Source organism: Anser cygnoides, chromosome 8 (genome assembly GCF_040182565.1).
Source record: "Anser cygnoides isolate HZ-2024a breed goose chromosome 8, Taihu_goose_T2T_genome, whole genome shotgun sequence".
NCBI classification, from domain to species: domain Eukaryota; kingdom Metazoa; phylum Chordata; class Aves; order Anseriformes; family Anatidae; genus Anser; species Anser cygnoides.
In genome coordinates this window covers 28,385,737-28,411,810 of record NC_089880.1, presented here as the reverse complement: position 1 = coordinate 28,411,810, position 26,074 = coordinate 28,385,737, and the positions used below count along the sequence as shown (strand labels likewise).

The 26,074-nt window shown below is 58.2% G+C and overlaps 3 protein-coding genes across 11 annotated transcripts; 1 reads left to right on the top strand and 2 right to left on the bottom strand.

Annotated features, from left to right (window-relative positions):
* Nucleotides 1-58: 58 nt before the first annotated feature.
* Nucleotides 59-9,339, top strand: TTC4 (tetratricopeptide repeat domain 4). Its single transcript, XM_048061891.2, has 10 exons — nt 59-2,202; nt 2,285-2,402; nt 2,513-2,674; nt 3,171-3,248; nt 4,055-4,179; nt 4,472-4,558; nt 5,180-5,394; nt 6,584-6,665; nt 7,688-7,770; nt 8,643-9,339. The coding sequence occupies exons 1-10, from the start codon at nt 2,089-2,091 to the stop codon at nt 8,740-8,742; spliced, it is 1,164 nt and encodes a 387-aa protein (XP_047917848.1). The 5' UTR covers nt 59-2,088; the 3' UTR covers nt 8,743-9,339.
* A 120-nt stretch (nt 9,340-9,459) lies between these two features.
* On the bottom strand, nt 9,460-11,538 carry TMEM205 (transmembrane protein 205). Its single transcript, XM_048061894.2, has 3 exons — nt 10,577-11,538; nt 10,337-10,500; nt 9,460-10,107 (listed from the first exon to the last, which is right to left on the bottom strand). Exons 1-3 carry the CDS (start codon nt 10,704-10,706, stop codon nt 9,808-9,810), a joined length of 594 nt encoding a protein of 197 aa, XP_047917851.1. The 5' UTR covers nt 10,707-11,538; the 3' UTR covers nt 9,460-9,807.
* Nucleotides 11,539-11,689: 151 nt separating this feature from the next.
* Nucleotides 11,690-25,238, bottom strand: ACOT11 (acyl-CoA thioesterase 11). Of its 9 annotated transcripts, none has more exons than XM_067001819.1 (18): nt 24,954-25,078; nt 21,073-21,145; nt 19,386-19,578; nt 18,488-18,557; nt 17,659-17,709; nt 16,536-16,596; nt 16,007-16,108; nt 15,561-15,696; nt 15,307-15,463; nt 14,945-15,064; nt 14,663-14,807; nt 13,820-13,875; nt 13,627-13,693; nt 13,471-13,554; nt 13,251-13,384; nt 12,869-13,000; nt 12,672-12,798; nt 11,690-12,589 (listed from the first exon to the last, which is right to left on the bottom strand). In XM_067001819.1, the coding sequence occupies exons 1-18, from the start codon at nt 25,061-25,063 to the stop codon at nt 12,434-12,436; spliced, it is 1,974 nt and encodes a 657-aa protein (XP_066857920.1). In that variant the 5' UTR covers nt 25,064-25,078; the 3' UTR covers nt 11,690-12,433. The 9 variants fall into 9 exon arrangements, with proteins under 9 accessions (XP_066857920.1, XP_066857922.1, XP_066857928.1 ...); XM_067001821.1 differs by lacking the exon at nt 21,073-21,145 and adding an exon at nt 25,204-25,238 and having other exon boundaries at nt 11,691-12,589; nt 24,954-25,053; XM_067001827.1 differs by lacking the exon at nt 24,954-25,078 and adding an exon at nt 24,558-24,754 and having other exon boundaries at nt 11,691-12,589.
* Nucleotides 25,239-26,074: the final 836 nt, after the last annotated feature.

Here is a 26,074-nt window from a genome sequence, read left to right as displayed (position 1 = left end):
GGTGAGCAGAGCCATATCCAGTTCACATCAGAGCCACCCGCAGCATCTTGCAGCAGCGCCAGGAGATGGGTTGAGTAGGGTCAGGCTATATTCCCCCGTGGGCTGTCCCTGTGGTTTCATGGGCTTTGCTTTTGTTCGAACAACATTCCTCCCTCTGGCTACAGCCCACGCAAGCCCCAGCAGAGGCTGCAACAGGGGGAGTCAGAAAGCCCTTCCTTCACCCTTTTCAGGTACTGAATTCTTTAAGTGTAGTGTTTTCAGAGGGTGAGAAAGCAAAGTGCCTTTCCCTGGCTTGCCTGTTCTCTTTGGAGACACCCAAGTTCTGTGAATGTGGAGTTTAATTTGCACATAATTTTATGTGTAAATTAATTTATGTGTTTGCACAGAGAGATCATTCCCAGCCTTGTTCCTGCAAGCATTTGATGGTGATAAATGCTGAGCATGCACCCATCCCTGTGACACTGCTGTCATCTCCCCATGAACCCTTACGTGACTGCCATCCAGCCCTGGACAGGGAGATCTTTGGAGAGAATTGCCATGCCCCATGCTGCAGCTTCTGGATCTGCCTACATGGCCACTGCCATGTAGGACTTCAGGGTAGAGCTGCTGCTCTCCTTGTGTTCCCAGAATTGAGGAGGTCGTCTAATCCTTCCCCCCATTTGAGGCAGGATCAGCTCTGTCTGCCATCTTCGTGGGAGACAAACCAGCTGCTGAAAGCCTCTGCATGAGTGCAGCATGCATCGTAACCCTGTGGTGCAGTGTAGGGCCTGTCCCATCAGTGTGGTCTACCATTGCCCTCAAGACCTGCTTGATACTGCAGTTACACGCAGGCGCACAAGCAGCGTAAGGTCACAGCAATGGCCTTACTTGTTGAGGTAAAGTTATCAACTCAGCAAAAGCTGTTATGATTCATAGGGGTGCAAGCTTTGGCTCTTTTCCCGGCATATCACCATCTGCTTTGCTGGACAAGGGAGTGGGGGGAAGCTGGGGGGCTCTTACTGACACCAGGGAAATTCCAGCAAATTGCACCTGACTCAGGGAGCCAAGTTCCAGAGGGGCTGCGCACACAGGGGCCCTGCTTGCTCCTGCTCGAGAGTAAAGAAACTGTCTTGGATGCACTTTCTCTGTACAAAATGGCTTATTCCTGCTGGTAGGCTCATGCAGTTCCCCTCCTGCTCTAAACCAGCTTGTGCTTGCAGTCCCAGCTCAGCCATCGGGCTGTTCCTTGTCCGTGCTAAGAGGATGCTCGTCTGCACAGCCGATGTGCACATGGGAGGTCTGTGTGTGTGTAAGAGACGTAATTAGCTGTCATCACGTGTGCTGGAGCCTTCACAGCAATCTGTGCAGCAGTCTGATGCTTACCCAAAGTATCCAGCCAAAGAATTAGCTGTTTCCTATCTTGCTATTGACTTGCTTATTCGTTTGTTTTTTTTCTTTAAGCTCTGCCGTAAGCCAGAGGTAAGGCAGCTCTCACGTGAATATTGACTTGCCTTGTGAGGAGCTTTGCAGATCCTAACAGTGTTATCTCAGGACTGATAACCATTGCAAAGCAGCTGTACAAGGTGAAGCCTGCTCGTTTCCCTGCCTCAGAAAAGCTGTTTCTGTCCCTCCCGAGGGTCCAGCGATGCTCTGGTTTCCCCCTTGCCGCTCCCACCGCCCTGCACACCTGCTGCTGACAGACCCAAAGCAGACCCTGTGCTGCCAGCACGGAGCTAAAAGCAGGACAAGGAGCAGCCGAGACCCTTCCAAACCATCGGGATGGGCTGGCACAGCCTTTATTTAAAGCCATCCTGCTAAGAGAGAAATACCCGCACCCCACAGGCGAGCAGCGCTTGCCTCAGCACCCACAAAACCAGCACGCACACCGCGTTTGCCCATCTTCCGCCTGGCACGGAGCGGGGCGGAGGCTTTTGGGGCTGCATAAGGAAACAGGGCATGGTGTGAGGGGCTGCCCCCGAGGAGCAGCCGGCCGGGAGCTGCCATCTCCAGCCGCGGCACCCCCTCCCCGGCCCCGCAGCCCCTCAGCCGCTGGGCGGCCAAAATGGCGGCCGGGGGGGGGCCGGGCTGAGGCGGCGCCGCGCTGAGGGGATGGGGCCGGGCCGTGAGGAGCGGGGCGGGCTCAGGAGCACCATGGCGGAGCCCGAGGAGAGCGGCGAGGCTCGGAGGTACCGGGGCGGCTTCAACCCGGACACCTGGGAGCAGGTGAGGCGGCGGGGGAGCGGGAGGGAGGCGGGGGGAGCAGCGAAATGGCGGCGCGGGCTGAGGCGAGGCGTGTGCCCCGCAGGAGCTGGAGGCCATCCCCATGTTCATGAAGCGGTGCCCGGCCGAGATCGACGCGGCGCGGCAGCCCGACCTGGCCTGCCTGCAGTCCCTGCTCTTCGACGAGGAGCAGGACCCCGCAGGTTTGGGGCCGGGAGCCGGCGGGGGCCGCCCCTCAGCGCTGGGGGTGCCCCGGGGGGCGGCGGGGCTGCGCGGCCCCCCCTGAGGCCGCTGCCCTGGTGCCGCCTTGCAGAGCTGGCCAAGATGTACAAAAACGAGGGCAACGAGTACTTCAGGGAGAAGGACTACGGGAGGGCCGTCGTCTCCTACAGCGAGGGGCTGAAGAAGAAGTGCGAGGACGCGGAGCTGAACGCCGTGCTGCACACCAACAGGGGGGCCGCACACTTCTACCTGGGTGAGGGGTCCGGAGCTGCTTTCCCTCTATGTTCTCCTCCTTTTCTTGTAATACAGCATGATAAATAGCTTATTTGTGGTAAAAAGACGTCTGGAACCCTGAAAACCTGGCTCACGCTGGAGCCCAGCTGTGTGCAGGGCCTGCACTGATCTCAAGCATCTCTTGGAGCAACAGATTCTGCCACTCTGTGTCCTCCCAAAGCTACCACCCGTCCTACCAACACCACTGCTACAGCAAAGAGGCTGTTCTTGGCCTTTTAGTGCTGTTGCATGTTGCTGTTGGTAGATCATCTGCCCAGTCACGTTGCTTATCTTTCACCTGTCTGATTCCTGTCCTTGCACTTCTTGCTCTAGGTTTGCTCCTTCTTCCCCCACTTGTTTCCTTGTGACTGTAGAAGTGGTGAATTAGTCTCCACATAAGCTATTTTGTTGCTTAGGGATCTGCTTGGATTTGAAGTGTAAATCAAAGTTTCTAAGCAGTTCTGCTTCGTTTATAGGTAACTACCGTTCTGCTCTCAATGATGCAATCCAAGCAAAAAAGCTGAAGCCCACCCATCTCAAAGCAATCGTAAGAGGTCAGTGTTAAAGCGCGTGTTCCTGCATGGAGTGCAATGAACATCCTCTCAAAACAGCTTTAAGTATGTTGTGTTTACTTGTTACTCTTGTAGTTACAAACCTCAGAGTAGACTTTTGTTGCTTTTTTTCACTGCATGTTTCTGTGGTTTAAGTAACAGTGTTTATAAACCTTAAATTACTCTGAGTGTGCATCATGCTTTCTTTCAGGACTGCATTCATTTCAGAAAAGTAAAGCAGTTACGGTACTAGATCTCTTCTCTTGTTCTGCTGTTGCTGTTTCTCTCCAGTACATAGCTTTGTGTTTTGTATTGGATTTTCAATCAAAGTGCTGTCTTTTTGCTCTTCAGTTTCCCTATTTGTAAAAGATGCATTCACCGGACCTTTTTCTGTAGAAGATAGCATAACTTTTGCTGCTTTCTACAATATTTGCTTTTGGTGCGGGGTTGTGTTTTTTTCCGTATTCCTCATTCCATGTAAATTACTGCTTTATTTTTCCTGTTGAGACATACTAAAATGTTAATTCTGATGATGAAATTTTGCTCATAACAGACACTGCTAGCATCCTTCACAGACTTGTGACTAGACTAGCGAGTGGTGCTATAGCTGCTAAGATGTCTTAGATGTTCTTCTCGGCTTACCACACCTGCTGGAAGTCTGTGATTGAACATGACCCCGCAAAACAATAGCATGTGTTGCTGTATATGCCTTTGGAAGGCACTAGGCCTAAAGCTGTCTTTATAACCACTTTGTATAGTAGTTATATACTGACTCCAATACCAGACACTTAAAGTCTTAATCCTTCCAGGAGCTCTCTGTCACATGGAGCTAAAGAATTTCACTGAAGCAATAGCATGGTGTGAGGAGGGCTTGCGAATAGATTCAAAAGAGAAAAAGCTTGTGGAAATGAGAGCTAAAGCTGACAAATTAAAGGTAAATATTATGGCAGTCTAGCATCTACTGTGCTTATTTCGGGATGGGTTCTGCCTGCTTTCCGTCTAGAAACTCTTTGGCCAAAGAGTACTCTGCAAGTTTCTCCGTAGTGTAATTTCTTCCCAAAACAGAACTGAGAGGTGGTTCTGCATAGCATGTGTTGTTGAGATGTGGAGGGAAAAGAGCTGGAGCCTTTCTGGAGATTCAGGCTGATTTCTCCACTCAGCAGCAGAGTAATGATGGGCAGTGACTTGCTGTGTTTGAACGTGGTGCAATCTTCTCTTACACGCAGCGAGCTGAGGAGCGGGACGCAAGGAAAGCAAAAGTGATGGAGAAGAAAGAACAAGGTCAAAAGGAAATTCTGCTTGCAGCAATAAAGGTGGGTCAGTGAGGGGATTTGTGTGTTTTAGTTTTTTTTTTTTTTTTTCCCTTAAGAACTCTCTTGTTTGCCTCTAAGGATTTGTTTTCCTGTGCAGATTTGAGGGCTAGTGCCAAAAATACCGAGATAAAGCCATGGTTCTCCTCACATGCTTGGCTCTAGCCCCAGCTCCCAGGACTGTTACCACATTTTAGGTAACAACTAATGCAAAATACAAACCTAGTGTTAGGAGATGGACCAACTATCCAAGAGGAGCACTCAGGAGCTGCTGCATGTCGTTGCACCCTGAAGTTATGCTTGCTAGGTCCCAAAGAACAGAACTTCAGCTGCATCCCTTTCCCCATGTTTTCCCAGGCCTTTTGTCTCAGCACGCTAACTCCTCTGGATTCCTACCTCTCATCATTCATGTAATGAGCAGTCTGGGTGCCTGGATGAGGTTCTGGAGTCTATGGGGAAGACCAGTCACCCAAGTCTGATACTGTAGGAAGGTTTTTGGTGGTATGCTTAAGAGCAGACTCATTAACAAGAGTGACACAACTTGTTCTTTTACTTACTGCTAATTTTTCTGATCTTATCTCCATGCATACACTTTTTTTTTTTAATTTCCTTCCTCCCCCCTAGGAAAGAAATATCAAGCTGGTTCTTGAACCTTCGAATGATGAAGAGGAAATATCGGATGGTCTGGCTGAGATATCTTTAGATGGGTTCCACTCCGACAATGCCACGGGGGCCAAGGTGCACTTAGATGCTGATGGCAACCTGAACTGGCCTGTCCTCTTTCTGTATCCTGAGCACGAGCAGACAGACTTCATTGAGGCTTTCCATGAGAACTCCAGGTAAATGAACCGTCAGCAGCATTCTGGCATGAAGGAAAAGTTTGAGTAAATGTCAACGGCCCGTAAGTGAAACAGTGTCATACCACTGAAGTAGCTCCAGAGCTTGAATCTCGTAGCTCACCCTGCTTTTGAGCAGGAGGTTGTGCTGGATGACCTCCTGAGAATAATTCAGGTTGGAAGGGATCTGTGATTTACAAATGCTGCTTTAAAATATATGAGGGCCAAAACCTAGATATTGCATACGTTCATAGTTCAGAGAAACACATCATACATGTCTAGTGAGTGTGATTAAAGGGGCGTACACTGCCAGCCTACACCACTAGGCAGCGGTGTTTGTGACCCATCTGCATGCATGGATTTCAGAGGTTCACTACTGTGCTGTTTTGAAACCCTCCAAATATGTGGGTCTTGACAAGAGGATTAAACTAAAAAAAATTGTAAAATGCTTCCATAAAGGAGCCTCTCATGATCACTAATGAGCCATTAGGCTTTTCTTAGGGCTAGCTGAAGTGCTGTAGACCTTACAGACTATAAGCAAGTGACTGGCAAGGGACTTCCACTTTCCTGACATAAACTTCAGTTTCTGGTCTGGCAAGTTTAAACAAACTCAGAATTTGTAACATTTTGTTGTAGGACATATGCATCCCTCAGATCCGCTAACAACATTGCAGCTTGAAAATACAGTGCAAACAGATTAGTAAAGCTGTAGTTCTTACACAGTACTCTTTTCATGACCAAAGAAAGTGAAAATGGGTTCTTGGAACAAATTCCAAGAGCTGGTGCTTCCAGTTCTCCCGACGTACCAAAATAAACAAGTGACTGACACATGAGCATATTCTGAGCGCTGATCTGGTGAAGCACGGTGCTGATGGGACCAAGGAAAATCAGTTGTAGATTAAAAAATCACAGTGTTTATTTTTACACCTTTTTCAGTGTGAAAACGAAAATTAAAAATAACTTGCTCTTGCACTGCTCAAGCTTGAAGCCAATAGTGTGAGTTAAACCAGGGCCTTGGTCTCATGGTGAAAGCAATGAGTTTCAAAGGAAGAAGCTATTAAACTTGTAGACATCTAAACTTATTTTCAGTCTGTAGACTGATTTGTTAACGTATTTTTACCATTATTCACATGCCAATTGTACAAATTAAACCGAACACTAAGCTAACAAGTCCATTTGGTTTTTTTTTTAGATTTATTGATCATTTAGCGGTGATGTTTGCTGAGTTACCTCCTTGGGATTTAGAAAGAAAATACTTTCCCGGCAATCTTGAGGTGAGAAATTTGACTTTCCTTCTATTTGAGTTTGTTTGTGATATTAAGCATCTTTGTGTGTATGAAAGCAATGGTTCCATTATCTGTTTACCATACGTGGCTGTGAAATAAGGATTTGGAGATCTGCGTTCACTTGTGAACTCGAACATTTTCCAAAGTACTTTTTTTTATTGCACTTACATTGTATTTGGTCGAAGGTATTTATAGATATTGCCTAGATTCTCATTTTTATAACAATAATTGAGATTTAGACCATCGAGTGGGTAAGCTGCTTGCTTTTTCGCTTTTTCACTTCATTGTGGTGAAATTGTTCAATACAAATGATAAAATACTTTTAAAAAAAAAAAGATACTACTTTCAGATCTAATTGGTGTGAGTTAAACACCCACCCAGTTAAACCCATCAAGTCAGTGTGATTTTGTTGTGGCTACAGCAGGTTTGGAGAACTTTTCAGGAGCTGTACCTAGAAAGCTGTTGATGTTTGTCTCATTTTCCACTTGACACGTGCCAGGCAGCAGGGCAGCCGGTGGTGCGGTGGGCAGGCAGGTCCAAAAGGACAACATCTGTGTACCTTACCAGATTAGAAACTTGGATTGTAGCTGTGTGCGTGTACCTACAATCTAAGGCACAGCCAGATCTGAATCTCTTCTATTTAAACAAATCGAATGGATTTCTTTAAAACCTACTCAGTTTAATTCCTCCCGTTGCTACATTTAACCTGTTAAAAGGTGAAATCCCAGAAGGCTGGGATTGCTCTGCTGTAAAGCACAGGAGCAGCCCCTGTATTTTGTGTTCCTGCTGCCACTGCCATAAGAGGCTAAGCTGGTCTGTACCTGGAAGACTTTGAATTTACACGAAGCGGTATGCATGGCTGAAAACAGCGTGTGACGCAGCCAGTTCAAGGTACGGAAGCTTGATAAACCTCTAGTAGATCTGTGGTGTGCTGCTCCTGGGCTTTCAACAGCGTAGTAGTTTGCCTTCTTGTATCTGAAGTCTGTAATAACCCTCCCAAATTTCTTCAGCTCTACTTTGAAGACGAAGAAAGGGCAGAAATGTATGAGCTGAACCCAGAGCAGACGTTGCTACAGGCGCTGCAGCACCAAAGGTGAGGCTGTACCTGTTCGCTTCCAGCGGGAGCACAAAGGCACAAGGTACAAGCTTTGTGCTTTAAGGGCAGTTTTCTCCTCTGATTTAACAGTCCTAACTCGTGGCCGTCTCAAAGCGGGGAAGATGTAAAACACCAGGACCACGTGACCTTGTGGCCGGCTTTAGTGACTTGTTTTTTGTTTTTTCCCTCCAAAAAAATGCACAGCTCTCTCCAGGGCTGCACAGAGTTGGGAAGGGCGAGCTGGACTACACACGAGCAGCAGCGTATAAAGAGAGCGTGTTGAAGGTTAACAATGCTCTTACTGTTCACAACGCTGTGCGAGCAGGTCCCCACCCAGCATGCAGCACAGTTTCACTCTCAGGAATTGACTTTCAAGTGTTGTGCGGTTATTTAGAGAAAAGAATCGGCTGTTTGTGAAATTGAAAAAAAAAAAACACGTTGTAAAGCTCGTGCTGTTAGCTTGCACCGTCTTGTAGCTAGCTGGGGAAGGCCTGCGGCACGGCAGCAGTGCCTTGGTCTGTCCTGGGGAGCAGAGCTCTGGTCCTGCTGCTGCAGACCGTGTCTGAACTGGCACTCCATAAAACAGCAGCATGCACAAGCCCTCAGATTTCAGGCCGTACGGGCAGATGCAGAAGCCTCCTTCCAGGGACAGAATAACAGCTCTCTTTTAATTAGGAGTAGTTGTTGGGAGAAGCGTTGTTTTATAAGATTCTCCTCCTCGGATGTGTGTAGTCCCAGCTATGAAAGGCTCTGCCAATCAGCCAAAAGCTTTTCGTCAGCATTTATTGAGCTGGGCAGAAGTCTCCTGCTTTGCAGAATGCTTTGCCAGACACAGGAAAACCAAAGGGGACTCTCTTTAATCTTTGCAGGTATTTTGTGAAGGCTGGGACGCCGACAGTTTTGGCATTGGTGAAGCGTTCTCCTTTCTCCAAGAAGTACTTCACTGGCAGGAAGGTGCATCGACTGTAACAGTGGGAATGAAACAAGGAATCTGGTGCAAGAAACAGTTGTTTCTGTTCTATCTCAGCTACAGAATGCAAACTTCTGCTTGCACAAAAATACCTCGTGCACTTCAGGGGAGAAATAATCTTGGCACGTGGGGAAACTTCCAGCAAAGAAGCATAGAAGGAGAGTGAAGGGCTTACAAGAGGGGATTATTTGTTTAAATAGAAACCCAGCTGGCTTGCAGAAGGTCTCCTCTCTGACAGGCTGCATGGGGTTTTGAAACAAACCTGAAACGGTGCCAAACATTGGCTGCAGCTGAAGCAACAGCAGCTGGGAATGTACTTAGCTGTGAAAAATCACGGATTTCCTTCTGAGGTGGGTTGTAGTTGCCGGGGTTTAACAGCAGTGGTCTGGGGTGAGTACCTGCCTGCTGCCACGAGCTGAACGCGGTCGGGCTCCTGCATGGGCCGTTCTAGCTCTGAGGATTAAGCAGCAGCTGCTTTTTTCACCGCTCAGCTCTGCTGCCAGCCTGAGTAAATCAGAGCTCTTTGTCTGGAGCGGTGTGTTTTACCGACTTTTGCTACCTACACGAAATGGAAATAAAGGCGTCTATTTTAAGCAGATTGACTCCTGCCTAATAAATGCGGTGATCATTTTTTCTCCCTGTATGAAATACTAAAAGCAAATGACAAACGGTAATTCTAAACCCCAACCCAACAGCCTCATCCATCACGTTAACTGGTAGTGGCAACGCAGCCTTCTGTGCTTCTGTAGGAGCTTCCACTTTTAATTACAATTAATTCCGAATCTCAAATTTCTCTATCGCTAAGCTACCTTGGTGAATAGTGGCTGCAGTTTTAGACACATCAAGCTCAGAGGGCGTCAAAGAGCTCTTCAGCCATAAAAGCTTCTGCTCAGGTCACAGAGGACTTTTCTCTTTCCAGTTCTGGCTTCTGACAGCTCGAACGAAAGTAAACAGTCGGGCGTTGTGTTTAGTTATTTCTAAATTGCTGCGCTATGCACAAATTGAGTAGAGGCATCTCTGAGGATGGCGAAACTCCGAAACTCGGGGTCACTTCACAGCGGCGCTCACAAGGCGGAGAGGTGGGCGGCCAGGTAGTACAGGCTGAAGCCGTTGCAGGCGATGCAGCAGAGGTTGCAGAGGGCGGACGCGGCGCGGTAGAGGGCGAGCTGCCGGGCCAGCTGCCCGTAGCTGGGGTCGGAGGCGCGCAGCTCCCTGCAGGCCTCGCCGGCGAACAGCCCGACCTCCTGCCCCAGGCCGCGGCCGCGCTCGATGCGGTGCATGTCTGCCGCGATGTCGGAGGTGGCCTGCCCGAACCACTGCGCGTTCAGCGCGGAGACGGCCACGCAGACGAAGAAGACGACGATCTGCAAGGGGAGCAACGCCCGCTGTGAAACGCGGCGGATTAAACTTCTCCCGTGCCCCTCTTAACCAGGCTCGCTGAAAGCTGGAGGGTAACTTTCTTTTAACCAAAGCCACGTGTGGGCCTCGTCACCGTCCCCAGAGCAGCCCCAGCAGAGCGGAATGAAGCGGGCCCCCGCAGGGGCAGGGCTTCGGGCTGCAGCCAGCTGGCCTTTTAAAGCAAGAGGCTACTACCTGGGTAGTTTCTTCCTCGCTGAGCAGCTCGCTGGGGTGGTACATGGCAAATAGGGTCAGGTTGAGGAACGCGCAGGTGGAGCCGATGTGGAAGTAGTAGGGGCAGAGCTCTCTCTGGATGAAGCCGTAGGTGTGGCGGGGGAGGCGGCTGCGCATCACCAGCCCTGCCGGGGGGGGGGGAGAGCAAATGGGTCCCGGGCACAGAGGCACGGCGAGGAGCGTGCGGGGACCCCAACCTACCCGCCACGAAGGTCACCCAGATCTGCATTCCCCAGAAGGTGGAGAGGAAAAGCAGGTGCAGCAGTTTCACCGCGTTGGTGGGCTCCGCGTTGGTCGGCGTCGTGCCCTGGCTGGGGCCGGGTCCCTCCATGTCAGCCAAGCCACCCCACCCGGGCTGCAAACCCGATCTCCAAACCCCTTATATCGGAGGTGGGGCACTGCGTCAGCACCCGGCCGCTGCCTGGTTTGGGTGGACTTTCAGCAAAGTCCAGCCAAAGCCCGCTCTGACCCCTGGCAGCAAGCAGAGTCAATAGAAGGGGGAAAGAAAAAGCCTGGACGGATATCGGATACCTGCCCACGCTGCGGGTATTAAAGAGGTACCTTCCTCGGGGAGAAGTCCCTGCTGGGGGAATCCTGCCCCAGCTCCCCTCCAGCACCCCAAAACCCTACGCTGGCACCCGGTGAGGAAGGTGGCAGTGAAGGAGCCACTGGGAACATTTGGGGACGAGCTGGAAATGCCACCCCCCCGGCACCCCAGGCCAAGGCTGATGGTGACCTCGCAGCAGTAAAAGCGCAGTGCTTCAGGAGGAGGAGAGGTGAGTTAAAGTTTAATGCTGTGGCAGAAGCATCGCTCCCTGCTCTTAATCCACCAGCAGCAATCCCTAGCGATAAGCAGAGCGGGTGGCTCGCATCCCGCTGATAAAGGGGCAGGATCGCCCTGAGTTGGGGGAGATAAGGACTCTCTGTAAAAATTGAATGTCTGGTGCCACGGCCGGCTCGAAACGCCTTTATCTCGTGTGATAACAGGGCGGGGGGAGGCGGCAGCCCGGCGGAGGCCCTGCAGGGGATGGCCATGGGCTGAGATACGGCAGCGATAGGGCTGCGAGCACCTGGCCGGCGCCCGCGGGTTTATCTGGGGGCAAAGCACCCTCCTGGGAACCGCCTACAGAGGCGATGGGGGGGAGCAGCCGGGCACGAGCCCCCCCGGCCCCATCCCCTGCGAGCAGCAGCGTGGAGCAGCCCCGTGGCCCTGTGTCCGTGACCTGCTCCCCACGCCCCACGCTCGATGGCTGGGCAGCAGCACCGCCACCCCCGAGCAGATGCACAGGTCATTATTTTTTTTTTTTTTCCCTTTTAATGCACTTTTATTGCCGCTCCTTCCACGTGCCCCCGCGGCCCCGGTTGGCAGCGGGACCGCAGGGCAGCCTGATGGAATCGGGATTTCAGCTCGGCGCAGGCGTCCTGTCAGCATCTTGGGTGGAAAACACGGGTGTTTGGATGTGGGAGAGGCACAGCTCCAGCACGGAGGCACGGTGGCAGCCCAGCCTCTGCTTCCGGCTTGCCCAGAGCTGAGAAAAACTCAAAACCCTGCAAGAACATCCCATTTTCCACCCAATGTGTCCATCGCCCTCTGCTCTGAGCAGGGAGCCGAGGGGCAGCAGGGCCCCAGAGCCTTGTCTTGGCCCGGGATGTGCTGGGGGCAGCGGCACCTCCGTGTCTGTGCCCGCCCTGCCACTGTGAGAACATTTCCCCATAAAGAAAGAGTTAAAAAAAAAAATCAGTTTGGGGAAGAGTTCGGATCCTACAAAGATTCAAGTAGCGTTAATCAAACTAGAAAATCGAGTCCTGTACAGCAGCTTATAAAATTAGAAAGAAACAGAAAGAGAAAAAAAAGGCCAGGTGTGTGACATGTCGGTGCGAGGGCGACGCGTTCCCGTGACGCCCCTCCGTCCTCGTCCCTCCGACCTCGCTCGGGCCAAACTCCACGGGGAGGCAGGGCCCGAGTGCCCCGTCCCACCACCGAGGTGCCCCTTCCTCCTTGCCAGCCCCCTGTCCGTCCGTCCGTCCATCAGCAGCCTCCAAGCCCCCCCGGGCGGCCTAGAGGTCCCTGAGGCGCGCGATCAGGTCGTCCTTGTTCTTCAGCAGGAACCGCTCGCAGGCCTCGAAGGTGGCGCAGAAGCTGGAGGAGAGCCCCGCCACGTTGGTGGTGACGTAGGCGAGGTACCCCGGCGTCGCCTGGTTGTAGTAGGCCACCTGCGGCGTGCGGGAGGTGGAGAATTAGGGCCGGGCACCGGGACGGGGCCGGCGTGCGCGGGGCAGGGCCGCAGCGGCTCACCTTGCTCGCCTCCTCCGACTCGGGCCACACGCAGAAGCCGGAGCAGAGCGTCTCGCCCCGCGTGAAGCTGGCGCAGGCCGGGTGGGTGGGCAGCGTCACCGACCGAAAGGCCACCACGTAGGGGTCCCTGGGGAGGAGGGCAGGAGGTGAGACGGGCCACAGGGACGGGGACGGGGATGCAAACGGCCGCCGCTCACCCTTTGTCGCAGGGTTTCCGCCGCGACGCCAGGATGACGAAGTCCTGGGGCTTGTTCTCGTGGCTGAGCGTCTGGCTCACCACGTGGTAGATGGCGTCGTCCTCGTCCACCTGCTGGACCAGCTCGGCGCTCCTGCGGGGCAGGAGGGCGCCGGTCACACGTGGAGAGGCGCTGACGGGCTGCGCACCGACAGCCAGCCACGGGGGGACCCCAAATCCACGTTTCCTACGTGCAGCCGCCAGCCCCGGGGATGGGGACGTGCGGTTCGAGGAGGGAGCAGAGCTCCCACGTGAAACACGTGCTCCCAGGGAAACCCAAAGGGACATTCAGCCTCGAGGATGTGCTTTTGGGAAGGGGTCCCTTCCCGCCCCGCAGCACTCACGCGTAGTGGCTGTCCCACTCGTGCCGGCGCCGCAGGTCGGAGAGCAGGGAGAAGGCCTGGCCGGCGGCGATGCGGACGGACATCTCGATGCGGAAGGACAGGAACTTGTCCTCCTCCAGCGTGTATATCCGCACCTGGGGGCACAGGGCAGGGCTGGGACGCGCCCATGGCACATCCCCATTTTGGGGGCAGCTCGAGGGGCCAGGGCAGGGGCCGGTACCTTTTCCTTTTCCCTGGCAAGCGCCCAGTTTGCTTTGGCTACGAGCGTCTTCAGCGCGGAGACGTTGTTGTAGCTCAGATAAACCTGCGGCAGGGCAGCACGTCAGGGGCTGGAGGTGCCCCAGGCAGGAGGCAGCACTGCCCGCAGGCTCCCTACCTTGTTGCTTTGGTCCCAGGGCACGGACAGAGGCACCTCGGTCTGCTTGCAGGACACGACGTATTTCCTGCAGGAGGGGAACCGTTCTCCTTACGGCGGGGCACAAACTGTGCCCGTGCTCTCCAGTGCTGGGGGTGGCATCTCCCAGCTCCCCGCTCTCCCCCCTCCGTCCCCACTTGTTTTTTCCACTCACCGGTCCAGCCGAATCTTTTTCCTGGCGCTGGCTTCCCTGTACCTCCTCTCTCCGTCCTGATCAATGGGAAACGCACAGCAGGGTAAGAGGAAAGGGGGTAAAAATACAGCTTTTGGGGAAAACATTCGGTGGGGTGAAGCCCCACGCCTGCCGGAGGCTAACCGAGAACCATTTTGGTGTGTTTGGAACCGTTTTTGGAGCCCACCAGCTCATGTCCCTGCAGCCCCAGCAGCAGGGGTTTGGGAAATCCCGCCACTCCCTGCCCTGACCTGCGATGTGTTGGGTTGGTGGAAGCAGGACAGAGAGAAATCCTGGCTTTAAGGCCCCAAAACCAGGTGCGCGGACACGGCTCAGCCCAGCACAAGGCTGTAGCTGTGTTGCTCACGCTGCGATTCACCCTGAGACGCACGGATGTCTGCTTTGCTGCCGTGTTTGTGTGACATCCATTCGGAAATATTTGGATCCGAGCAAATTATGGATTAGAATGCTTTGAAAGGTGAAAACAACCTGATAGGTTTTCATTCTTTCCCTGAAATTGCGGGAACATTGAGCTCAAACTTGCAGGCAACGTTCTGTGAAGCCTTGCATGGCTAACGCGTTTCCACCTCTGCTCGGGCAGGCCTGCTACTCTATTAGCAGTTACACGGAGCGATCGATTTAATTCACTGCCGCTGAGCAATCTGATTTCCATCCCAACAAAACGCCGTTTGTTTTGCAGCAGATCAGAGCACACAAAACCATCGGAGCCTTTCAGGGCTCGGCAGCTGCCTGCCACTTCCCCGGGGCCCGGAGGCGCCGTGGTGGGGACAAAGTTGGGGACAAATTGGGGGCTTTGGTCCTTACCCCCGGCTGGGGCACAACCATGGGCAGGGTGCGGGGCCGGCCCTCCTCGTCCAGCACCACGAAGGTCATGAAGGCGCTGTTGATGTGTCTTCTGCTGACGGACATCTCCTGGCCGTACGCCTCGGCGCAGACCCCCACCTCCATGCTGGGCAGGGGGCGGAGAAAGGGTGAGGCACAGGGGGCCATGGGAGGGGGCCCGGGGGTCCCGCTGTGGGCACCCACCTGTTTTTGAAGGCACCCACCTGTTTTTGAAGGCACCCACCTGTTTTTGAAGGCACCCACCTGTTTTTGAAGGCGTTGTTGACGATGGCTTTGAGCACCAGGCGGTCCCCAACCTGCGACGGTCCGCGGAAGTGGAACATCTCGATGGCGCGCAGCGTGGGGTGGGCATGGCACAGCCGGCTGCGGGGCGGGCGTTATCCCATGGGACCCGTGCCCCAGAACCCCAAACGCCCCTTCCCAGCGTGGTCAGCGCCGGGGGACCTGCACGTGCCATGAGCTCGCCCTTCCCCGCTGTGCTGCGCCCCGTGTGCCGACCCCGCCGGCGCTGTGCCCGGCCCCGGCCCTGCCACCCTGCCGGCTCCCAAGGGTCCCCAGCACCCAGCTGCAGCCCCCCCCCCCGGCTGCCCACCCCGTGCGGGCACCTGGCCGCGATGGTGGCCACGTTCTCCATCCAGGCCATGATCTGCCCGCCGAAGGTGTTGCCCTGGTGGTTGGCGTGCGGGGGCAGCACCAGCTCCACGCTCTCCACCCGCGTCTTCTCGGCCGGCACCACCACGCTGCCGTCCCGCGTCTCCAGCTCTGCCGGGGGGGCACCAGGGGGCTCAGCACCACGGCTGCCCCCGCACCCAGCACCCCAATTCCCTCTGCTCCGCCCCGGGGGGGGGACGCACGGTACCGGTCTCGCGGGGGCTGCGGGTGAGGAGGTCCTTGAGGGTGTCCTTGTGGACCAGCCGCATGCGGCGGCGCTCGGCGGCGATGCTGTGCTCGATCTTCTCCTCCTCTGTCTGCGGGGCCAGCGGCTTCAGCTTGACCTGGGCACGGGCGATGGATGGGGTGGGTGCCCTGTGCGGGGCAGCACCCCTGCGACATCCCAAACCAAGCGCAGAGGAGCTGGGCAAACTCCTGCCAGCGTGGCCGGGCTGTGCTGTAGCTGGAGGAGCCGGAGGGAAACGTGGAGGACGCGCCATTGCTGCTGCCTCCAAGGCAGGCGCCCTCCGTGCCATAGCCCCAGCACCCCAACGTGTACCCAAAACCACCGTGGATACGGGAGCAGCCCCGGTCCCTGCCGCAGAGGCTGGTTCCCTGCTGGCCGGGCGCGGGGGCTCGCTGAGCAGCGCTTACCTTGGTGCCGGGGGGTCCCTGGGCCACGAAGGTGGCGTAAGCCTTGCAGATGCTGCAGTGCTTCCCGCTGCACAGGTCCTCGTAGCTCACCTGGATGCCCACCTGGCAGGGGGCACAGCACAAGGGCCCCTGAGCCGCGGGGGCGAGCGGCTGGGGGGTGAGCACGCATGCACAGCACCGCCGACACGGGGCAGGGGGGTTGCAGAAGCACCCACGGGGGTTCCTCACCCCAAATATCCCCCCCATGGAAGGATGGGGGAGCCTGCATTTAAAGCAGGGCGTGAAGCACAGAGGTTTCCAGGATGTTTGGGATCCTGAAGCTGGGCAGGGAGGAGGAGGAGCGGTTTGGTGCCCGAGCATCAGCGGGTGTTTATCAAAAAGCTGCGTGGGATGAGGGGTAGAGCTGGAGCCCGGGGGGATGTGCGGGTATGGTGCACGCGGCTGCAGTGCTCATGAGGGTGCAGCTGTGGGGACAGCGAGGGTGCACAGGGCAGGCGGGGGGGGAAAACAGGGTTTGTGCCATACAAACCTCCATGCTGGAGTTGAAGGCTCGGTTCACTTTGGCTTTGATGTTAACGACCTGCCCCACGCTGGAAAAGACAGAGAGGGGAAGGAACACAGAGGTGAGCAGAGGATGACGCCCCACGGATGTACAGCACCGAGCATCTCCCCGCCGAGGCGTGTGAGTGCCAGTGGGCACGGGGACACCCCGCTGAGCTGAGGGACCCCCCCAGCCTGCTGGTGTTCAGCCCGGCGGGGAGATGTCGCGCCCCCAAACAGCCACGTGCAAACAGGTGCCCGGGTTTGGGCACTCCCGAGGGGCTGCAGAGCCACCCAAGGGTGTTGGCGAGGGGGGGACCATGCACCCCCTGCCTCGCGGGCACGCGCGCTCCCGCCAGAGCAAACGGCTCCCTGTCCTCCTCCTGCCCCTGGTGTCCTCCTGTTTGGGGTCACGCGTGGGGACCCCCTCAGCTGGCAGCAGCCAGAGCGGCCCCGAAGCCGTGCGCACCCCGAGCGCTCGCAGGGCCTGCAGCGACGGACGCGCTGCGGTGCCGGGAGGTGGCAGAGGGCAGGATCCGTCCAGGGGCGTTTTGCCCTGTCTCGTGCCTGAAACACCTGCTGGCAGCAAGCTGCTGGAGCAACCCTCCCAGCCCTCAGTAGGCTTCAGGGTAAACACAGGAACAGCTGCAGCCTAACGCACGCCAGGCTGGGACTAAGCAAATAAGCAAATGCAGCTCGCTGGCAACAGCAAGAGGAAGAAGTCTTTAATAAGTGTGTGACTAGGTCGGGAATGCTCCTCATCCTCTAAAAGAGACCGATGCTGGAAAACGAAGTGGAACAATGAGCCCTGTTACTGCCTCCGTATGTTTGCACCATCAAGGGCTCAAAACCAGAAACGGGGAGATCCTCTCCACCTCCGCCGTCCCCACGCATGACTCCTGGCTGCCAGCAGCCCCGGGGGGCAGCCCCGGCCCCCGAAGCTCTGCGAGGTCACTCTGGCCGGAGCGGGCGCCGGCCGCGGCGTGCCCGGGCGTTAGCGGGGTTAGGCCAGCAGCCCCGAGGCCGTGTCAGTGGGGTTAATGCTCCCAACTCACGGCAGCGCTGCGTTATGCCGGCCGCTCCGGCTACTCTAGGGCTGCGAACGTCCGTACCAGACACCGCTCCTCGCGCGCTGCTGCCCGGGGGTGTTTATATACGTCTGGCTGGTGCGGAAAGAAAGAGCAAGATACGGGGCGGTTAGGGACGGAGGCAGGAACACAGGGCAGGGCTGGGGGATGCGGAGCACTCGGCATGCAGCTGGTTAGTGTTTAAGCGACAGACCCAGGCGCGGAGGAGGACAGATAACAGAGGCAACCTGCAGCTCCCCAAAGGTCTCTCAGGCTTCACGCGGCCCCACGTTACATCCCTGCCAGTATAACGCGGTGTTATGCCGCACCGTGGGGCATGGGGCCTCATCCAGTCTGGCCACAAGGTCCCTTTGCTGCCTCCTCCCTGCTCGGCAGCGCGAGCACCCTGCCCAGCTCCATCCATCCTGCACGGCAGCACCCTGCCGTGCCGCGTCCCCACGCCACAGTGCCACGGCAGCACACGGTCATGGCACGGGGCGGCTCGTCCTCACCCGTGCCAGCTGCCAGCAGTGGCTGTGAGGTGACAAAAGTGGGGGGTTAAAGCTTCCTGGGGCTGACGGTGAGACCCGGAGCAGGTTTCCCAGGTTTGGCCGGGTTCATGGTTGCTTTATCACACTGCTTGCTCACATCCAACCCTGCCACCGGCCAGGGGACGGAGGTGCCGAGAACCTGGCACCGTGCGTCTCCGCTCCGGCACAGCCATGGATGTGGCAGCAGGGTGCTGTAACACACCCAGGTGGGAAGCTCTCGGCACGGCGAGGCTCTGCCCAGCCCGGCCCCGGCTCGCCCGGCCGCGCTGCGGCATCAGGAGCACGCCCCGGCCACGGGAGCGGGCAGAAAGCAGCGCATTTACCTAATCGTGTGCTCAAAATAGATATCGTCCATCGAGGCGGTGACGCACGGGCAGCCGGCGTGTCTCTCGGCTGGAAAGGAAAAACAAACGGCGTCAGCAACCCGCAGCGGCGTGCCTCGCTCCTCTGCCTCGTGTCTGGGGGGGGCGGGCACCTCCAAAGCCCTGCTCCTGCCTCTGCCCCTTTCCCCGCCGGCAGGCTGCCCAGCCGCTGGCAGCCTTTGGGGATTTGTGAATGTTTCGCCCAGGGTTTGCCCCGCGGGGTGGGCGTGCTGCAGCTCCCAGCCACGTCGCTCTGCCTCGCTGGTGGTTTGGCCCCGGCCGCAGAGATGCGCGGCAGCTGATGGCAGCAGCACAAACATTTTAAAGCCACCCTGCCGGCTCGGCTTGCCCTCAGGACCGCAGAACCACCCCCGAACTGCAAAACTGCCCCACTGCCCTGGCAGCCCTTGTGCTGCCCTGGCTCTGGCTGCACCCCGACTATGGAGAAGCGGGAGGTGTCTGGGGGGGAAGCAGCTGCTGCATTTGATGTGGCCCCACGAAGCCGCGTGCGCTGCAGAGCCAGCCTCCTCCCCCTCCGTCCTGCTCCTGGCCGCTCTCATTACTCAGCTCACTGGCACCGTGCCCGGCCCGGCTGGCGTCAGCGCCGCCGTGGGCAGCGGGGCAGGGACGGGCACGCTGCCGCCTGCACGCAGCCCCACGTCTCCCAGCACCAGGAGCCTGCCCTCCGGCCCCGCTCACCCCGCAGGAGGATGCATCCGCTTGTCCCTTCTGCTCTCCATCACCCCGTGCTGCTCCAAGCGTCCTGGAACAGCCCCCTTTGCCTCCCCACCCGGGGTGCCAGGGGCAAGCCAAGCTCTCCAAAACCCACCCGTGGGTTAAACGTGCCTGGGCACCTTACCCGAGAGGCAGGCGGCCGTGTCGATCCACTTGAGCAGCTGCCCAGCGCTGAGCTCGCCGCGGTGGTTGGTGTGGCAGGGCAGCACCAGCTGGCTCATCTGCACCTCCGTGGGGCTGCGGCCGCCCATGGCCCCCGGCGCCTCCTCGCGCTCCCCCGGGTCCCGGCTGCACGGCGGCGGCGGCGAGGTCGAGCCCTGCGGCGGAGGGGCGAGACGCTGGCACGGGGCTGGGGGTCGTTAGCCCGGCCTCGTTAGGAACCGGGCGTTACGGGGGCGCTGAGCCTTGGGAGGGTGACCCTCAAACCCTGCTGTTTGCCTTTCGCGTCCCAGATTTTGGCTGCATGAGGAGATCTTCGCCTTGGCTCCCTTTGCACAAACGGGAGAAAACCCCCCGGGACCGAGGACGCGTGCAAGCCCCTGCCCGGCGGAGCGGGATGCTTTGGGCACCAGGGACACCCAGCAGGGGATCGCTGGGGAGAAACGGATAAAAATGTTCTGAATGCAACAGGGAGCAGGGCAACCAGGAGGAATTTTACAGACCTCAGCAAAAAGGAGAATAAAAAAAAAGAGCTCTTTGGCTGCTTGGAGCGAGCTTCCAGGCCGTTCATCAGCACTGGTGCAGCGCAGGAGCTGACCCAGTCGCTTCCCCCCCCCAAAAAAAAACCCCAAGCCCACCAGCCGGGATCCTGGCCACCCAGATGGAGCTGTGTTATCGGGGGAAAGGCGCCTTTGTTCGGGGTGGTGGAGGGCCAGGTCTGCTCCCCAGCAGCCTCCAGGCTCGCCCGGCACAGGGCTCGGCGCAGGGCGGTTTTGGAGAGCCTGGGATGGCCGCGGGGCCGTCAGGGGGGCGGATCAGCCCTCGATGGGCTGTGTTACACCGAGTGGGCCGTGTTACACAAGGGATGAACTCAGTTAGCCCCGTGAGCAACCGAGGAGACACGAGAGCCGTCTGGGCTTCATTACGCCGCTTCCTTCCTCTTTGTGCTCCAACCACGTCCCCCCCATTTATCGCCCCCGTTGCAAGATCCCAACGGCGGCAGCTCCTTCTCCCCTCGGCTCTCCCCCGCCGCCTTTGTGAGCGTCTCGGAGCGAAGCCTTCCCTCCCATCCCGGGCTCGCCTCTCAGAATAGCATTTTTCCGCAGCCGCTCTAGCAGGAGACCTCTGTTTCCATAGCTACTGGTCCAAGACATCCCAGAAACGGCACAAAACCTCGGCTCAGCGGGGACGGCAGCGAAGGCGGCGAGCGAACCCTACGGGGAGGGCGCCCCGTCCCGCGGGGACGTCGGCAGCCCCCGAACCCCCTCGTGAGCCCCCCCCCCACCCCGGGCTGGTTTGCAGCATGCCAGGGCGCCCACCCGGGCAGCACGCAAGGACACGGCTATTTCTGGAAGCCGGCAGGCGCTGGGGAGCCAGCCAGCAAAGAGCTCCAAAGATTCCTGCAGCGAAGTGAGCAGCAAGCCTGGCCAGAGCGCCCTGCGTTTGTTTCCTCCATGCTGGTCGCTTGGAAGATTTTGGGGAGAAGCTGCCATGCTGTGTTATCCCCCCGGCCCCGTACCGCAGCTGGGGATGCTCACGGGGACGGGTGTCGTGGGGGGGGGAGCGGTGGCCACGGCGGGCAGGGAGCGTGCGGGGTGCTCGGCACAGCCACGCCGGGGGCGCCGGGGTTACGGGCACGGCACGCGGGGTACCTGGAGGCCATTGCAACAGAAGCTCAAGATGTCTTCAGGGACTATGTTCCCCTTGACCATTTTTAAAAGACACCTGGAAAGGAGAAGAGCGGGCTGGGGTTAAAAGAGGAACAGCAACCCGGGGGCTGGGGGCGCTGCCATAAAGGGGCTCCGGGGGCACCCCCAGCAGTGCTGGAGCGCTCTTGGGGGGGATATGGGCACGGCTCAGCCGCTTCGCATCGCCTAAATTCCCTGTTAGCCACAGCACGGGGGCTCAGCCCTGCTGAGGACCTGCCGGCGGCTCCCCGCGGGGCTGGAGCAGGGCTCGGCCGGCGGCGGGGCTGTTTGCTCTCGGGGCTGGGCACTTTGTTTGGAAGGAGCCGGCTACATCCGCAAGCGGGAGCAGAGGAGCAGAGCGGCGTGGGCAGGACGGAGGCTGCTGCCAGCAGCTTGTAAACAGACAAAAGGTGACGGAGGGGCTTGGCACCGGGATCGGCACAGGGGTCAGCACTGGGCTTGGCATGGGGCTTGGCCGCACCGGCTCACCCAGGCAGCAGGGATGCTCGCAGGGTGGTCCTGGCCTCACCCACGGCCACCAAGGAGGGATGGGGGAAGCTGGAGCCCAGCCCCGAACAGAAAATACGACATCCAGCAAGAGCAGAGAGGGCTCGGCCACCCTCACCCACCTGGTCCGGCCGTGTAGGGTCCGTCCCCGGCCAGCAGCGCGGGGACAAGACACGGGTGCGCGTTGGATGCTCGCAGCGGGGTGTCCCCCCCTCTCCCCTGCGCCCCACACCGACGTCCCTCCCTCCGCAGGCCGCCAGCCCCCCGCGATGCCCCAGCCGGGGGCTGCGGGACTTAAAACCGACAAGGGCAGAGCCTGGGCTCGCACCTGCCATTCCCCAAGGGTCAGGCCCGGCGCTCGCGGGTTTGCTGGAAAGCCTCCCGGCTATTTTGGGGCGCTGGACTGAGCCCAGGGGCGGTGCCGGGCCGATCCCACAGCCGGTGACGCTCCGCTAATACTTTCCGTGTGTCTCGCTGCCACAGTCACAAGACGGCCGAGGTGTCCTTGGCAGCGGGACGGGCTCACACCGACAGCAGGGCAGCAAATGGGATGCTCCCGTCCCCGGCCACACTGCTGCTCCCGGCACAGAGCCCAGGGGCACGCCGAGCCCCGCTCCCACCAAGGGCTCCCGGGGGTGGTTTACTGCAGGCAGAGGCGGTGGCAGTGGCCGGGGGTGGCCCCGACCCGCCCCACGGCCGCACCGTGCCTTGGAAACCCAAAGCTGCTCCTGGCCCCGATCGCACCCTTCGTGTCACCTTGCTCGTTCCAGCGCCAGCAGGAAGGGGACCAAAAAATAAAAGAGCCACCTGCTCTGCATCCCCCGGCTGTTTGGGGCGCGGGCACACGCCTGCCTTCCACGTACAGGGGAGGGAAGCGCACGGCCGCAGCGCTCCCGAGACCCGGAGCCGCTCGGACCGAGGGCATTTACAGGGTGGGAGGTTATCGAGAGTAAGCTCGCAAGTGTCTGTCCTCATTAAAACCTTCCGTCTTGCTCAGCTGTCAGGTGGGGAAGGCCACTGAGTGATGCAGCCCCCGGCTCACCATGGCAACGGGATGCATCGCCCCGGCGGTGCCGCTCTTCCTCTGTCACCCCTCGCGTGACCCACTTCTACCAAAAAAAATAAAGTTTGCCTTGGAAAAAAAAAAAAAAAAAAGCTTTCAAGCGGAATATTTCTCCTGCCACGCTCAATTCCTGAGCCGCCGAAGAGGGGGGAGAGGCGCAGAGGCACGAATGGCCCCACAGATTTGGGGTGTGGGGCTGGGGAGAGGGGGGTGCCAGGCGCTGTGTGTCCACGAAGCCAGTCTGAGTTGAATAGTAGGGAAAAATAGCAGGGAGCAGTTGATAGTAGGGAAAATGGGGATGTTTGTTCATTTTCCCCTCGCACAGAGGTTCCCAAGTCCTTGAGCCCCCAGGAGCACGGGTGAGCCACCCCCAAACAGTCGGGGGGTCCCCGGCGCTGTCCCCCTTGGGGTCTGAACGGGGCACGGTGCACCCGACGGACACATCTGTCCTCCCACCGGCTCAGAAACATCTTCCCCAGCTCCTAACCGAGACGTCCCTCGTCCGCCTTCGCTCTCCCACCTCCCCTCCGTCCCCGCGGTGCGCCCTTACCCGTCCCTGGGAATGCTTAAAGAAAAAAACGGGGGGAAGGAAAGTGGCGACACAAGTCCTCGGGGCGGGGGGGTGGATTATCGGTGTGTAATTGAACAATATCCATGGTAACGAGCAAATCTGCACGCCTTAAAAAAAATTAACCTGACCTACTTAGGGAAATCCTGCCGCCTCGACTGGGCAGCGAGGGCCCCGTGCCGGAGAGGTGAGCTCCTGGCACGCTGCGAGAGCTTTTTTGGGACCGCATGTCATGCCTTCCCCGGGGGTTTCGTGGAGCAAAGCGAGGCGTCGGGCCAGGAAAGAGCAACCTGAGGGCCACACGCGGTGGGGGCCGCGAGGACAGGTCTGTTTGCTGTAGGTTGTACATCAGCAGCCCGTGGAAAGCCTTCGCTGCTGCCAGAGCAGCTGGGGTCCCTCCATCCTCCTCCTCCCTCTGCTCCACTCCCAGGGGTGTCCGCAGCCCCCAGCCCCGTCCCTGCCCGTCCCCAGCCGTGGGGGCAATGGGGCCGCAGCTGCCCCGGCAGGGGGCCAAAGTCCCCTGGGTGCTTTGCAGGGGACAAAGGTCCCCAGCACCACTGCCGCCAGCCCCAGGAGGGAGCAGAGCTGCACATGAACCCTTGTAGGTGCCGCCAACACGGACAGGGACAAACGGCACGAGTGTGGGGACGCCCGACAGCACTGCCCGGCACGTGGCTGCTGCCCACCTCCCTGCTCCCCACGGCTCTCCTGGGGAGGGGACCACCATGGTCGGGACCACCATGGCCAGGACCACCACGGCCGGGACCACCACGGTCGGGACCATGATGATTGGGACCACCACGGTTGGGACCACCACGGTCAAGAGCACCACGGTGTCATGCAGCCGCCCTATCCGTCTGCCCACGCTACCCCAGCCGGCCCCGTAGCGGCCCCATGCCCACGCTTCCCAAATATTTGCCCCCTTTGAAGCACAAGGAGTCCGATTCACCCCCGGTGCCCCCACATCCCTGCCCGCACCCCCGGACAGCCCTGGGGCTGTTGGAAGCGGGTGGCTCGGGCTCGTGCAGCGCCTCCCTGCCAGCGTCCCCCTCCCCGCGCCCCACGGCACGGCTTGGTGCAAAGCCCCGACACCGGCAGCCTGAAGGGCAAGGGGGCATCCCCTGGGCAAGCGGGGCAAGGAGGGACTCCCCCCCCAGGCCCTCTCCCCGCAGCACTGGCACTGCAGGCACTGCTCCAACGCCCGCCGTGAAAACTCCTTTGGGTGGCACAGGGCATCTCGCCCCGCTCGCGTGCCACCGTCCCTCGTGTCCCCGTGTCCCCCCCTGCCCCGGGTGTCCCCTCTGCCCTCACCTCAGCCAGAAGAAGCTGAGCATTTGCAGCGCGGCGGAGCGGCGTGAGGAGGAAGAGGAAGACGAGGAGGAGGAGAAAGAGGAGGAGGAGAGCGAGGAGGAGGAGGAGAGGCGTCCGGACACCTGCGTGCGGCGCTGGGCTCGGCCAGCACCCGGGGTGCGGGTGTCGAGGCCAGTTCTACGCTGCTTTTGGGACGCAGCCAGCGCACACCCCCTGCTTCCTTTTAAATAAGCGCTCAACTTTTCTTAAGGTAGCGCTTCACAAAGCTTCCCTACCCAGGGAGGTGCCGGGGAGCGCCGTGCTCCGGCACGGGGTGCTGCAGGGCACGGCACCCGTCTCCCCGCGTCCTCCTTCCCCACGGCACCGCGTCCGAGCGGGCACGGGCACGGCACGCACCTGGAAGGACTCCTGCCCGCTGGCTTTCCCCCGCAGCCCCCGCAGCTTCTCCAATTTCCTCGGTCGCTCCCTGGCCCCGCTGCATTTGAGGCAGATCTGGCTGGGATCATAAAAAAAAAAAAAAAAAAGTTTCCAGAAAAAAGGAAAGAAAATGCAAATTGCCGTGCTGCTGCGGTAGCCGCGCAGCCTGTTAGCTTTTCGGGAGGTGTTGTTGTGTTTGCATTTTATTTACGTGCTTTGATAAGCAAACCTTTGGCCGTCAGCGTACATGAGTTCGATCAAAGCCCCTCACAGGCACACCCAGCACTGGAAAGCCAGCGGTGAAATAAACAAACTCAACAGGAAACAAGGCCTCGCTTTTTTTGGTAAATAAAAATCACGAGGCTTCGGAGCGGCCACCCCGGGGACAGCACGGGTGGTCCCAGCGGGTACCCAGCATCTGGACCTGATGCTGCGGGACGCGGCGGGGCCAAATTTAGGCTGGAGGTGGGAAATGCTGGAGGGCGCTGCAGACACTTCAGGTGCTCGACGTGTGCTCCCAACAAAAGTTTCGAGGCCAGGCTCGGTGTTTTTTCGGGGCAATTAGGGCGCTGCCGTAATTACGGCCTGCAGCCATCGCACCGACCAGGTGCGTCCCCGCCGTGGCTCCCACCTCCGAGCCCGCACGCGCGCGAGCTTCTCACTCCCCGTCCACCACCGCGTGCCCGTCTTTTACAGTTCTTCGGTGCGTGATGCTCACGGAGCGGATAATTAGCTAAATGAATTAATTGACATCCATACGTGTAATTAGCAAACGGTTGCGAGCAGCTATTCTCCTTGGGATGACTGAAATTTCTCAGGGACTGGGGTTAAAAGACTGTGGCAGCCCTTCGGAGTAAGTAACGAGGGACGGTCCCCGGCTCCGCGAGGCCGGCAGAGGGGCAGGAGCCGCGGTCGGGCTGGGGACGGCGCTGGGGAGGCTGCAGGAGAGGCCGGGGATCCTCAGCCCAGCCTCGTGTCGGGCTGAGCCTGCTCGAGCAACCGGGACAGCGATTATTAATTACACCCTTAATTACTCCGGAGCAATAAAAAAAAAAAAAAAAAAAAAGCTGACCTATTCGCTTCGGTGCTGCTCGGAGCAC